Below are 15864 nucleotides of genomic sequence, written 5' to 3'. Positions count from 1 at the left end.
TTTGTAATCTGCAGACAAAAGAAATATTGATCTCCAGTTACTTATGTTTTGGAGATCCCCCTTCTTAGGTAACAGAGTGATGACGGCTCTTCTACAACTTAGCGGTAGCAATCTTTTGTTCAAACTATCATTAAGAACCAAAAAGAGATCTACACCGATCACTGGCCATTAAATTGTATACAAATTGTATAGTGGTGAGTTGGCGGTTAAGGCTTTGGGTTACTGATCGGAAGGTCGAGGGATCAAGCCCCAGCCATGGTAAGCTGCCACTGTTGGCCCTTGAGCAAGGCTCTTAACCCTCCCTGCTCAAGGGGCGCTGTATCATGGCTGACTCTGCGCTCTGACCCCAGCTTCCTGACATGCTGGGGTATGCGAAGAAAAGAATTTCACTGTGCCGTAATGTATACGTGACCAATAAAGACTCGTTATCAAATCAGCAGGAATCCCATCAATGCCAGGAGTCTTCCCTTTTTCCATACTCATCATAGCTGTGTATAATTCATTTTGTGACAGAGGTTGTTCAAGCACAGTATTAGACTCCTCATGAATCTTTGGAAGATCATTAAGAAAAGTAGAGTCATCATTTTCTCTTTGAAACAATTCACAATTATATAAATCCGAGTAGAACTCAACGGCATGTTTGGGTATTTCACTAAGCTCATAAGCTCTTTTCCTGTGTCAGAGTGTAATGAGTGAATAATATGACTTTGACCATTTTTATTTTCTAAATTTAAAAAAAATTTAGTCGGTTCATCCATCTGTGTGATACTTTGAAAACGCGAACGAATTAGTGCCCCTTGTGCTTTCACACCCAATAAGTCTGCAAGTAAATCTTTTTTGGAGTTACTGCTTTCAAAACAATCACTATCACCTGTAGAAGCCGTTGTACCCGAAAGCTGTTCTACTATTTCATTTTCTAACTCCTTCACTGACTGGGCCATTTCTTTAATAACATTAAGAGTATACTCTTGACACACTTGTTTAATATGGACCTTGCCACAGTCCCAGCATTGTTGTAAGGAAGTATAAAACTCATTTTGTTCCTTAAAAATTTCCCAGAACAAATTTTTTTTTAAAAATTCAATAAACTTCTTATCATTTAAAAGTGACGTATTAAAATGGCAGTAAGCACTATTTAACTTCACAGAATTATCAAAAATATTACAAATGACTGAACAGTGATCACAAAAACCGACTGGAATTATTTTGCTTTACAATCTCTAGCGAGATTTGCTTGAAAATTAGTCAAGTCTTGCCATTTGGCTTATGTGTTACTTCATATGTATACCCCTGTGAAACAGGAACTCATGGTCGAACAATTTCCTGTTCCTAGTCACCCAGGTGTACTAAACAAAATGTAAAATATCAATGGGAATATATTTCAAATATATATTTTCCCCATATGAATTCATGGGGTGCCGATATCTGTTGCACACCTATATTTAAGAAAGATATTGTTTTTTTTTTTTTTTTTTATAAACCTGTGTTGCGTTTGCAATTGTGTGATATCAATGAGAGCAGAGTGGTTTTGTGAATTTTTTTAACGAAAGATCGAAAGGTTAAACGATAAAGACAATTTACACAGCCTTCTTTGCTCATATTTAGCAAGGGTGCCAATATTAGTGGAGGAAACATATGAGGAAATGTCTTGTATGCAATGGTAGGTAGTTAAAGTAAAATAGACAGTATTTAATTTTGAGTTGCCATTCAAAAGAGATACAAAAGATCCAACCTAATCCATGCATGCAATGCTTTTTATGTACAGCAGGAGTTTCACTTTCACATTCATTCATTCTTATTCATTCTCTCTCTCTCTCTCATTCCTGGGAATTCACGTTCTGTCTTAGTGAATTACATCTGTGGGTGACTAAAGCCAGTAACTCGGTGACCGTAAGCATGCAAGGGGTCAAATATTAATGCCAACATCTCTTTCCTTGCTGCTCTTACTCGGGTTATTTCATATTAAAAAAAAAAAAAAAAAAAAAAAGATGAGCTGAACAGTTTTGGAATAATGTGTCGTTAGTGGTCTTACATTAGCATAATGTAGGTTTTAGGAAGTAGTGTTAAAAATATAAAATACTAATAGAGATACTGGTCCAGTACTTTGCATTCAATTATTATGTTATATCTCTCACATCTCTCTATAAAGAACAGATAAGCAGAAAATGGATGTTAGTTCTGCTTTAATTTGTATAATTCTGAAGGCAGCAAAATGCACAAAAGCATTACTCTAATAAATTATAGAATTAAAATAAACTGATTATCAGAGACTGTTTAAGTTCTGTAGTCATACATGCACACACATGTTCATACAGTCATTCACCTCTGAGCAATTTAACATCGTCAGTCCACCTATTGAAATGGGTTTTTTATACAACCCCAATTCCAAAAGAGTTGGGACTCTGTGTAAAATGTAAATAAAAACAGAATGCAGTGATTTGCAAATCTCATAAACCCATATGTTATTCACAATAGAACATAGAAAACATATCAAATGTTTAAACTGAGGAAATGTACCATATTCAGGAAAAAATAAGGTTTTTATGAATTTGATGGCCGACAACACGTCTCAAAAAAGTAGGTGGAAAAGTAGGTGTTGCCAAAAAGAAATAGCTGGACGTTAACTGGCAATAGATCAGTAACATGATTGGGTATAAAAAGAGTACCTTAGAGAGGCAGAGTCTTTCAGAAGTAAAGATGGGCAGAGGTTCACCAATCTGTAAAAAAAACTTTGCAATTTGTGGAACAATTTCAGAATAATGTTCCTCAACGTAAATCTCATCATCTACAATACATGATATCATCAAAAGATTCCAAGGATTTGGAGAAATCTCTGTGCACAAGGGACCAGGGTGAAAATCAATATTGCATGCCCATGATCTTCGGGCCCTCAGGCGGCACTGCATTAAAAACAGGCATGATTCTGTAATGGAAATCACTGCATGGGCTCAGAAACACCTCCAGAACTCATTGTCTGTGAACACAGTTCACCGTGTCATCCACAAATGCTGGTTAAAGCTCTATCATGCAAAGAAGAAGCCATATGTGAACATGATCCAGAAACGCCGCCGTCTTCTCTGGGCCAAAGCTCATTTAAAATGGACTGAGGTGAACTGGAAAACTGTTCTGTGGTCAGACGAATCGAAATTTTAAATTCTTTTTGTACGCTGTGTCCTCTAAACTAAAGAGGACTAAAGAGGAGAGGGACCATCTGTCTTTTTATCAGTGCTCAGTTCAAAAGCCTGCATCTCTGATAGTATGAGGGTGCATTAGTGTCTATGGAATGGGCAGCTTGCACATCTGGAAAGGCATCAATGCTGAAAAGTATATACAGGTTTTAGATCAACATATGCTTCCATCCAGATTCCATCCCATCTTTACTTCTGAGAGACTCCGCCTCTCTAAGATACTCTTTTTATACCCAATCATGTTACTGACCTGTTGCCAATTAACCTAATTAGTTGCTAAATGTTCCCCCAGCTCTTTCTTTTTAGTAACACTTACTTTTCCAGCCTTTTGTGGCCCCGTCCCAACTTTTTTGAGACGTGTTGTGGCCATGAAGTTCAAAATTATCTTATTTTTTTCTTAAAATAGTACATTTCCTCAGTTTAAACATTTGATATGTTTTCTATGTTCCATTGTGAATAACATATGGGTTCGTGAGATTTGCAAATCTTTTTATTTACATTTAACATAGCGTCCCAACTTTTTTGTAATTGGGGTTGTATATACTGTACACTGGGGTCCAAAAGTCTGAGAGCGCTAGTGAAAATGCTCCTACTTTGCAATCTTTTCTAATCTGATACGACAATTTTCATTACAATTTTATATCATTGACAACAAATTAAAAATATTCCGAAGTAGAATCTTTAGTAATATTATCATCAGTTTCAAAGTTTCTTAGTATTTGGTACGTCTGAACAATCGCTTCGGTAAATCAAATCGTCTGAACATACGCTTCAATGGAAGAGATTAGGCATGAGGAAAATCCGACCTTGTGTACAAAGCATTTATCATGGTCAGCATCACACATTTGCATACATTTAAACAGAGATCTACAAATAGTGCAGAATCTTCAATATTGAACATTGACTTTCTAGATTTTAAATATTTTTAAAATTCTAAAATCTGTTCATTTCTAATTTTGAATGAAAAAAAAAAAGATTTTCCCAGATTTTCAACGCGGTCAATATGGACTTTTGGACCCCACTTTATACCATACAGGCATTAGAATAAAGTGTTGCTTAAAGAGCCCAATTTAGACTCACAGCAGCATTTCAGTGTGTGTCCCAGCTTTACAGTAGTGTGTCCAGTAAACATTTTCTGATCTTTCCAGACCTTTATATGTAACAACCCCAAAATTGAAGTAACTCTGATAAATGTCTATTAGATGATAAGTTGAATTTCTTAATTCGGGAAAGGCATCGCTGCTTTGAAGTTAGCTCGCTTACTCATTCATGTTATCTAAAATATAGAAAGCCATATTGTTATCATTTGTGAATTTTTTCAGCAGCCCTGTTTTGTTCCCCAGTGTGCTCCAAGGCATAGTTAACCAAAAAAAGAAACCAGACATAAATATTTTGAGCATTAACAGATACAATTACAGATAATGGCATTGCATTACATGGGCTTGGGCTAAGTGAGCGTTTCAAAAGGGTTGAGAGATTTATCATGGAAATGCTAATAGTGTTTGATACGCTGCACGCAGAGCTCTATACCAGCACAAGCTCAATTTGCTGGTGTTTTTGTGAGGTGCCAGTGATTTATTAATTTTTTTCCTTTATGCACTGTTGATATTTTTGTGTTCATAAATGAACGCTCTGTGCTGAAGTAGGTGAAGTGGCGTGAAAGAGTGATGTGACATTCAAAATCCGCCAACACAGTGCCATTTCGAGACGCCCTTTTTTGTTAAAAAATGTGTATACATTGCTGACTGCAAAGAATGGGATCTCAGTCACCATTAAACATAAAGCCTTTGGAGATCACATACAGTGAAGTACTTGGCCATGGTGATAAGGAGAGCAAGAAAGAAGAAGGGGGAGGCATTCTTGTTCCTGCGCTCTGGATACTTTATAGATGAGAATGTTCTCCCCATATCCATATGGGTTTCCTGTGAGTTCTCTGGTTTCCTCCCAATTTCCTCAAATGCCTAGCTGAGCTAGTCAAACACCTAACCCAGTATGACTCGATACCACTGCACTCGTCTCTCACTGTTGTGCATTTGCACTTTATGTAGAGTACTGTATTGTGTAGCACCATGGTCCTGGAAAAATGACATTTTATTCCAATGCATACAAGCTATATAGAGGAATGACAATAAAAACTCACTTGACTTGACTTATTCCCAAAAAGCTAGGTTGCCAGATTCCCACTTCCATCCTCTTATTGCAAATCAGTACATTTTGTGATAAAACATTCATTCTTCAAATCACTTTCTGGACCAACACAAGTGAGTTGTAGCTGCTGTAGCTGTCAGTTAGTAGAGCAGTGAATATACTGATTGCTTTACTAGCTATTTTTAGGTGCTGTCCACAGAAATATATCCACAAGGTATATCCACAAGACGCACAAGTTTGGATTATAACAGATGTCATCCCAAAGAAATATTACACGTTCCTGTGACGCAGAAGGTAGCAAGGAGCTAGCTCCTGCATCATATGAGGGACTGATGATGATGATGATGCATGAAGCATGAAGCTGAAAGGTGTGGAAATACTGATGGTCACAAACCGCTTCAAGAAACAGACATGCTGGGTTATGACGACTACAGGACCACGAACGCATGCCGTTTCCATTCAATATGACACAAAGTGCCATGTATTTGCCTTAAGCTCTGACCACTTTAAATACAAGCTCAACCCTCAGCTGCACCACAAACACACACGACTCTCAGCATGTCTAGCAACCAAAAGCAAGGTACCGCTAAAAGCATGAATGGAAGGCTATTGTCAAACTATTCTCTTACTTCTACAGCTGTGTATACGTCTACGGTTTTTCTTTTGTTTTCTGAAGTTCTTTTCCCTTTTTCGTTCTTTTCCATTCTCATTTCTATTTTCTCTTAAATTTTTTTTCCTGTCAATTCATTTTGTTCTTTCCTATGTGTTTTTCCTAAGCCTAATCTCATCTCTCTCTGCTACTAATCTGGATTGATATCTGGAACCTCAGGAGGTTTCCTCTCTGGCTTTTATCTCATTTGTCTGTCTCTTCTGACAGAAGAAAATACGAATAGACCCAAATGTTAACAATTTCTTTCTTTCTTTCTTTCTTTACATTCTAAAACCTCAAAATGGACTCAACAATATTTCTCCAATCTTTTTCATTTCTCATCTTCTCTATGTAGCTCTTCTCTTTGTGGCATTTATGTGCATGGACCTGTGTAACGTCGTGAGCACCATGCCAATCTGTGCCTTCGGACACACCGGCTGCCAGCTCCTCTCTCTGGCTGATCTGTTCGACAGGGTCATCCAACACTCAGCCAGGATGCACGGGCTGTCCAGCGACCTGCACTCTGAGCTTGTAAGTACAGTAGCTTTCTACCTTTTTATTTACATTTGTATTTTAAAAAGGCATGATTTCTATGTATTGACTGAAATTAATATGAGCACTTGAATAATGATCATAATCAAGGGCTCCAGTTTAAAAGTATTAAGTTAAAGGATCATTGTTTTAAATGAATCACTGACATGATGACACACTGGCAATCAGTGTTGACTGATATTTCTTTGCTAATACTTCGGTTCTGCTTGCATCCCACTGACCCGTTCCCATGCTAAAATTATTTTTCTACCGTGGAATAGGATTGGCATGTTAGAAATCATATTTAATATTGCAAATGTTATGTTCAACTCTTTTTGACCATTTTTATAACTGGATAAAACAGAGATATCGTGGGTTGATAAAACACCCACTGCTAACTAGTGGACAGAACGAGAATTCACATGAATTTAGTTTAATGATTATATACAAATCTTAGATTTGCACATTATTCATATATTCCAGCTGCTTCCTTTTAAAATTCTTTTATACAAACAAACAAGCAAGCAAACAATAAATAAATAAATAAATAAATAAAGTGTTGCCAAAATTGTTGGCTCATACCATAGTATAATCTCAGTACCATTGTATGATCTCAAACCATAAATAACAAAAACAACAACAATCATAATTATTATTGTTGTTGTTCTTTTGTTGTTTGCTATTTTTTAAATTATTATTATTATTTTAATATGTATGGAGTGGATAACAGCAAAGCAAATATAATGTCATGAAGGTTTTTGTTTGAGCAATAGTAAATATTATTAACAAAAATTCTTTGTCTTTGACATTATCCAATAAATCTGTGTTAATCTCCTTTTTACTTTGACTTAATTGTTAAGGAGAAAGACCTCCTGCCTGGCAAAAACCACATTGGTAGCCAGTATCGCAAGTGCCACACATCCAGCATACTAACTCCTAATGGCAAGGAAACTGCACAGAAACTGGCTGTGAGTTCACTGATCTGTCATCTCTCTCTCTCTCTCTCTCTCTCTCTCTCTCTCGTTCTGTCTCTAACTGAACTTTAGTACTACACTGTTTATTTCTACCTCTAAAACATTTTTAGACCATCAGTTTTTTTTTGTTTCAGTCCATTATTTACTACGGTCCAGATTTTTTAATGCACTCAATTCTCTCTCAGCACGAGGAGTTAACAGAGGTCATTCTCAAGCTGCTGATGGCCTGGAAATATCCTCTGTCTATGCTGCACGAGAGCATGTCCCACCAACAGGACTTTAACAGCTTCATCAGCAGTAAAGCTTTAGAGATGAGTAACATTGCTCTTGACCTCAGGAAAGGAGTGGAGAAAGTCATGGAGAAGGTATGTGACCTACAGAACCTCAGAATGTGTATGTCTGAGTGGAGAATATTGAAACCTGCTTGATTGCAACTTGTATGAAGGGTTATGATTGCGTATGGAAGCATTCCAAGAATTACAAAATGGCATTTTAGTTTGCTATTTGTCACATTATGTAGATTTCTGTTGCACCGCATTTTATCTCTCGGGCTCAGTGTTTTGGAAGAATTCACAAATTTGTATCAGGGACATGTATACATTTATCAGTGATCTGTACATTATTGCACAAGTATTACTGCAATGTATTGAATTATTAGGAATAACCATAACAATCAATCTTGTACACTACTGACATTAGTGACATCCTGCATTTCAATTGTAGTTTAGGCCAGTGGTTTTCAAAGTGGGGGCCACCAGGGGGCGCCCGGGGGGCCTCAACAATTTGGTGTGAAAAATAAATTCTCACTCTCAGATAACCACACACACACACACAATCAATTCCTAATGTAATTTAATGTAAAGATGTAAGATGTAATTATTAATAAAAATAAAAAGGGGGGGGGGTATATTCAGAAATCTGTATTTTTAATGTGTTTTAAAGACATCTTGCAAAAGGGGGGCCTCGGTCAAATGTTAATGCTATTTGGGGGGCCTTGCCCTGGAAAAGTTTTGGAACCCCTGGTTTAGGCCACTGATGGCGGAGCAAAACGTCTTTATTGAAAGCACTGATACAAGTGAATTTCTGTGCAGTGCAGTGTACTAAACGTGAGCCAAAAGCTTAAGGCCATTATCTCCCGGAAAAGTGTTAATACAGTATACTTGAAAGAAAATGATATATTTATGAGTGTAAAACTCTGATTTCCCTTTATTTCCCACATGAAACATGCCAAATGTTTCTTGAGTTTCTCAGTCCTGAGAGTAGTGGAGTTAAAACTGCTGCTGTAATCATAAAGACTGTCCTGTGATCATCCCAGGACTCTTATTTACAATATACTCATACTGTCCATCATTTGAACACTATGTACTATTTGCCTTTACTCTTCTACACATGTATACGATAATGATTTATAATCCCTCTATCCGGTGTTACCCAGAAGAGGTCTGGTTCCTCTTAGGGTTTCTTCCTTATGTCATCTCAATGGGTTTCTTCCTTGCCGTGTTTCTTCTGGCGTGTTCACTAAGGAAACATAAGGAAAGCTGCTGTGTCTATACAAATAAAATTGACTTCAAACAACTTTAAATGTTTCCACCTTTAAGGTTTTCTCAAGATTCAAAGCATAAAATCTTGCATTTTGTGTGAGTCAACTAAATTACAAACTCTAGTGCACACGACTAGTGCACACGAATGTGTTCACTGTCTAATTCTAAACTATAAACCTGCACCCTACACACAGATGCAGTTGTTGGGGATGATCAGTAACTCAATGAATGGCTTCACTTCTCCTGAAGACTTATTTCCTGCCAGTGGAGAGGCCATGAGTGAATACGAGCTCCTCTACTGCTTCCGCCGTGATTCTGACAAGGTCCAGAACTACCTGAAGATCCTTAAATGCAGAATTGTTCCTGATCACGGCTGCTGAGTACCACTCACCTGCACTGCTGGACCGCATATAATACTCTCGGTGCACATCAATTCTTGATCTTCCACTATTTATGTCCATGTTTGCTTCCTACGTATGTGAACCTGTTTTCAAAACTTTCATTTGTCAATAATGGTGAAGATTGACAAAGAAGCTGATAAAAAGAAAAGTGAAGATAATACTGCAGTAGACAATCATTTATATCTGAAGAGATTTGAATAAAAAGAGCCAGTTCTTCAGCAGAAAATTTGTTTATAGTGTATTTTTTTTAAATAAGAACTCATCAATAACACTGTTATAATCATCAACTGGTCAATAAGTCAATTACTGTTAGTTTGCAAAACCTACGATTAATGCTTTTAATTTAATATTAATCTGGGGGGGATTTGGTTCCGTTTTATACTTTAATTGTTCAGAGGATTATGCTGTTTGGATGGAATGACAAAGAAGAACCCATAGAAAAGGAGAGACACGAGGATTAACCAGTTCAGTAACAGCCTAAGGCACTGCTCAAACTATTCATTTGCTCTGTGTGAACCTTTAACATTTCTAACATACAGCCTCACGTGTACAGGGAAAACACAAGGGTCATTCGTGGATGGTGGATAATCATTCCACTAGTTTTTAACTGTAGGAAAGTGTAATATGATGTAGTCTAATACAATACTTACCAAGGTGGGGAAATTATACTTACAGTAAGTTAAAGTATAGATAATGTGTCAAAAGCATCCAGCCAAAAAATGTACTCAAGTGAAACTCAAATAATTGCTACCTTTAAATGTAAAGTATTAAAAATTGTTTTTTAACTGATGAAATTAATGGTAAAAAGGTTTTTAACTGATGAAATTAATGTATACATGTTTTAATGTTAAAAAAAAAAAAATGTAGTACATAACCCTCATGTGGCCTCAGTTTGACATGCAAACTTACCTTTTTTTTTTTTTTTAACTAAAAGAGAATATATAGAACAAATAATTTTTTCAACCTGAAACACAGTGGCCTTGGCTTATTTTCAGTGAGGATCATATATAAAAAAATATATATATTTTTTTGCACACACATCCATTTAAATAACCAACATTTACCATTAGCTAGAATTTGACTCGTTGCCTAGCCAATTACATTACTTACTTGACTGGAAAACAGGCTAGCTTATTTAAAATAAAAAAGTCGGCTAACATTAAAAAATTAGCGAAACTTACCTTAACATGCGTTCACAAATTAGATTTGTCTAGGGAGGCAATGGAGACACATAATTTTATCCCTTCAAGACCTTCAAGATTCGTACATTTTGTAAATAAATCTAAAACTGTGAAGAGTCAGTCAAGAGTACAGGCAATGTAATTACACAGGAGTACTGTAGAAGTATTGGATTATACTACACATTATACAATTTCAATATACACCAAATTAATACTTATGTATAGTAATGAAATACAATTAGTCAACTGTTTTTCACACTGTACTGATCTTATATGCTGATATTTACATGGACATCTCATAGGGAAAGGAGATGCCTGTTTACAAAACTGCACCTACCTCTATCAAAACAACAATTTGACTGAAACAAGTGTCTAAAACAACATGGCTGATGCTTTATTTATTTATTTAAAGGTAAAAGAATTATTTGGCTTTCCATTTCCATATTAGAGAAGGTTCAAACTAGAACCACTTTAGGAAGCTAAGAACCCTTAACTGTATAAATACACAACTAATATATATATATATATATATATATATATATATATATATATATATATATATATATATATATATATATATATGCAATGCCCTCCACTAATATTGGCACCCTTGATAAATATGAGCAAAGAAGGCTCAAATGTTAAAAATATTCACAAAAATACTCTCATGGATATCAAACAATTGCAAACAAAACAGGTTTATGAAAAAATATCTTTGTTAAATATAGGTGTGCAACAATTATTGGCACCCTTTTAGTCAATACTTTGTGCTACCTCCCTTTGCCAAATAACAGCTCTGAGTCTTCTCCTATAATACCTGGTGAGGTTGGAGAATACATGGCAAGGGATCTGAGACCGTTCCTCCATACAGAATCTCTCCAGATCCTTCAAATTTCGAGGTCCACGCTGGTGGACTCTCCTCTTCAGTTCAGAAGTCCCAGGAGACTGGGATGGCCATGGCAGGACCTTGATTTTGTAGTCAGTAAACCATTTTTGTGTTGATTTTGATGTATGTTTTGGATCATTGCATACATGCATAATATTTATCTGCTCAAAAGTGAAATGGGACATGAGATGCTTAAATTTACAAATGTGCACATCATGTGTACTAAAGCAAAAAAAAAAAAAAACACCCACACATTTACACATAATAAGAAAGGCAAGTTTTACCATGTATACTTCTAGCTAGCTAAACTTTGCACCAAACAGGGCATTATATTTGCAATGATTTACTGATTTTCATGATGATCTCCAGGTTATTTATGGAAATGATGAAGACTTAATAAAATATCCTCATGTGTTTAAAATGGAATTCCTGGAAGCCAGTGTCAGACCTGAGTATCAGCAGAAAACAGCAGCCTCTAGTGGTTCGACATGAGGAGGAAATATTTTGAACACTGATCTATTCTTGTATTGCTGTAGATTCTTCAAAGGATGGCAGCAAATCTCAAAAAAAAAAAAATTCCATTTCCCAGTATAATACACTGTGTAACAGCAAGCTTCATTAGAGAGCACTGTTGAACAGAAATACCAATTCTTTTTTTTTTTTTTTTGCTATATACTGAAGATATTTAGGTTTGAGATTAATTTCCTGATATTTACATCTAGATGTGTTAAACAGCTTAAAACGTGGCACCTTTGGTGGCAGACCACCCAATTTTTAGATGAGCAAAAGTATAGGAACAGATATATTTTAAGTAAATTAAAGTAAATAACACTTAATATTTGGTTGTGTATCTCTTGCTTGCAATAACTGCATCAAGCCAGTGACCCAATGACCTCGCCAAACTGTTGCATTTGTTGTTGTTGTTGTTTTTCCAGGGTCGCACTGTAGCTTCTTTCAATTGTTGTTTGTTTTGGGGGGTGGGGGGTTCTCCCTTCAGTCTCCTCTTCAGGAGGTGAAATGCTGCTCAACTGGGTTAAAGTCTTGTAACTGACTTGGCCAGTCTAAAACCTTCCAGTTTTTTTTCCCTTGATGAAGTCCTTTGTTGGGTTGGCAGTGTTGTTTATGTCATTGTCTTGCTGCATGATAAAGTTCCTCCTGATTAGATTGGATGCATTTCTCTGTAAATTGGCGAAAAAAAAAGAAAAAAAAAACTTCTGAATACATTCTGCTGCTGCCATCATGAGTTACATTATCAATAAAGATTAGTGAGCCTGTTCCAGGAGCAGCCATGACACTTCCTCTATCCATACTTTGGACTTTCCATCACTTTGGTATGCTTGGTTTCAGAACTCTTGAGGCTCATTTCTATAATTCTTTGCTAATTCCAATCTGGCTTTCTGATTCTTACTGCTGATGAGTGGTTTGCATCTTGTGGTATGGCCTCCATATTTCTGCTCTTGAAGACTTCTTTGAATGGTGGATTGTGAGACCTTCACCCCTGCCCTGTGGAGATTGTTGGTGATGTCATTGACTTGTTTTTGAGTTTTCTTCACAGTTCTCACAATGTTTCTGTCATTAACTGTTGTTGTTTTCTTGGCCGACCTGTTCCTTGTCTGGTTGCTAGTACACCAGTGGTTTCTTTATTTTTCAGGACATTCCAAATTGTTGTATTGGCTATGCCCAATGTTTGTACAGTGGCTCTGGTACATTTTCCCTCTTTTCACAGCTTCAAAATGGCTTGCACTTCTCCCAAAGACAGCTCTCTGATCTTTATGTTGTTTTATCCTTTTTAACAACAACTGCAGTCTTCACAGGCCAAAAACTAATAATAATTGTTTAAACAATCAATTGTCAAGCAAGAAACATCTAAACATCTGAAAAATGGTTGGGTTCAAACAACAGGTACCATGTTCTAAGGTGTTTAACTAAATGTACACATCAGCGAATTAAAGCAAGAATTCTGATCTATTGTCTCATATTCATCTTTTGATCTCAAACCCAAATGTGTCTAGGAAAAACCAAAAGAAAAAAAAAAAAAAAAAAACCTGACCTTGTGTTTCAATACTTTCAAAGGGACTGTACATATGTAAAGCCTTAAATGACTATTTTTTAGAATTAAACAGCTGCAAAGAAATCTAACTTCCTAGTAAATCTAAACTTTAACAAATGTAACAGCAAGAATGATGCCTAATACCCATCACTGTAATCAATTTGAGTTATCATACTAGCTAGCATTTTAAAGATTAGGAATACATCAGTAGATAGTTTGGTATAGCTAAAGATTCCCCATGTTAAAATCATTGTGTGGTTTGTGGCAGACATCTTTCTCCTTTATGAATCTTTCGCTTACGTTCATACTTTTAGTCAGTTTAAGAGTTTATACTTTATACTTTTACTTTTAATAGTATTTATTAAAATTGCACTTCAGTAAAGAATATCAGTAGTTTTATCACCTCTGTTCTTGTAAACAACATTACAAGTTCATGTAAAAGTGACTGGGTAAAAAACAGGTTAGATACTTTACCTGAGGAGTGATCCGTTTAATAACTATTCAAAAGTTTCAGCAAATTCAAAAGAATGACTTTTTATTTGACCTGTGTTCTGTTTTCAGTCAAGTTAGCACACTTTACATCAGAAGATACGTACCAAATATTATATTAATATGAATATAATTTAAACCTACATTCATGTATTTTGAAATTTCTGTTTCATTCAGAAGTTTGCAGTTCACCCTTAACTTATGGTGAGTGTACCATCAATCTCAGAGGACATGTCCTTCAGATGCATGTATTACACACATTACACAGCCAAATCACTGACATCCCAGAGTGTTCAGTAATATTTATTTTATTTATTAAAACCAACAGGGATGGTTCCAAATTCTGTACTTAGTAAATGTTAGTTATAACATGTTAAACACAACGAATGAGCACTAAAAACAATGAACAAATGAAGGCGAGTTATCATTTGTGTAAAATATGTGGCATCACACCAGTTTGAAAACTTGAAGCATAAGTAATGTGTGAAAGGATGTTCACTGCAATTCCATACTGCAAAAAAGAGATTTTTTAAAATTGCATTTAAATTGCAGTTATAATGTTGGCTATAATTTAACTTGAATAAAATACCGTTATATACATTCACATTCAGATAACAGAATAAAAGCTCAGTTGATATCAATTTGAATAATGCATTTCTGCAAACATGTCAATATGTTTTATATTTATCTTTAGGCACATTTACTTATTCATTCATTCATTCATTCCTTCATCAGTTATCTTCAGAGACTGCTTTATCCTGGCCGGGGTAATGGTGGAACTGGAACCTGTCCAGGGAATACAGTGGGGGAAATAATATTGAACACGTCAACATTTTTTTCAGTAAATATATTTCCAATGAGGCTATTCACATGAAATTTTCACCAGACATCAGTATTAACTCAAGAAATCTGGAAATATAAAGAATTCACAACATTAAAGTCCATAAATAAAGTTGTGTGTAATAAAGTGGAATGACACAGGAAAAAAGTACTGAACACGCTAAGAAAAAGCAGTTCTCCAAGTCAAGGAACCAGCTGAAATCAGTAAGTGATTATACTCTCTATCTGTGCAAACTAATATCAGCTGGGTTTGTAAATTGATGTTCTATATAAAAAGGCTTTTCGTTACCAAGGTGTCACATAAGAATCATCTCATAATGGGTAAAAGCAAAGAGCTCTCCCAAGACCTTCGCAACCTTATTGTTGTGAAACATATTGATGGAATCGGATACAGACATAATTCAAAACTTCTGAATCCTCCAGTGAGCACCATTGGGGCCATTATCCACAAGTGGAAGCAACATCACTCCGTCATCAACCGGCCACGCACAGGAGCTCCTCGTAACATTTCTGACCAGGGAGTCAGAAGAATAGTAAGAAGAGTAGCTCAAGAGCCAAGGACCACTCAGAAAGAGCTCCAGAAACACTTGGAGACAGCAGGTGCCATCGTCACAGAGAAAACAACAGGCAATTCACTCCACTGCTCACGCTCACCCCGCAAGACTCCATTACTAAAGAAAAGGCATGTCGAAGCTCGTTTAAAGTTTGCTACAACTCATTTGGATAAGCCTATGAAATACTGGGAGAGTGTAGTCTGGTCAGACGAGAGCAAAATTGAACTTTTTGGCTGTCATACTAAACACCATGTCTGGAGAAGAAATGGCACTGCACATCACCCTAAAAACACTACACCAACAGTGAAGTTTGGAGGTGGAAGCATCATGGTGTGGGGCTGTTTTTCATCACATGGTACTGGCAGACTTCATATAATTGAAGGAACGATGAATGGAGCCCTTTACCGGGAGATTCTTGAAAAGAATCTGCTG

General features: G+C 36.2%; 1 protein-coding gene across 1 annotated transcript; it reads left to right on the top strand.

Annotated features, from left to right (window-relative positions):
• Window positions 1-288: 288 nt before the first annotated feature.
• prl2 (prolactin 2) lies at window positions 289-9506 on the top strand. Its single transcript, XM_053650015.1, has 5 exons — window positions 289-544; window positions 6214-6516; window positions 7377-7484; window positions 7676-7855; window positions 9226-9506. The coding sequence occupies exons 1-5, from the start codon at window positions 452-454 to the stop codon at window positions 9409-9411; spliced, it is 870 nt and encodes a 289-aa protein (XP_053505990.1). The 5' UTR covers window positions 289-451; the 3' UTR covers window positions 9412-9506.
• Window positions 9507-15864: the final 6358 nt, after the last annotated feature.

The sequence above is a fragment of the Ictalurus furcatus genome, chromosome 19, assembly GCF_023375685.1.
Source record: "Ictalurus furcatus strain D&B chromosome 19, Billie_1.0, whole genome shotgun sequence".
Classification (NCBI taxonomy): domain Eukaryota; kingdom Metazoa; phylum Chordata; class Actinopteri; order Siluriformes; family Ictaluridae; genus Ictalurus; species Ictalurus furcatus.
Note: the sequence above shows the minus strand (reverse complement) of the source record. Positions and strands in the feature narration are given on the sequence as shown.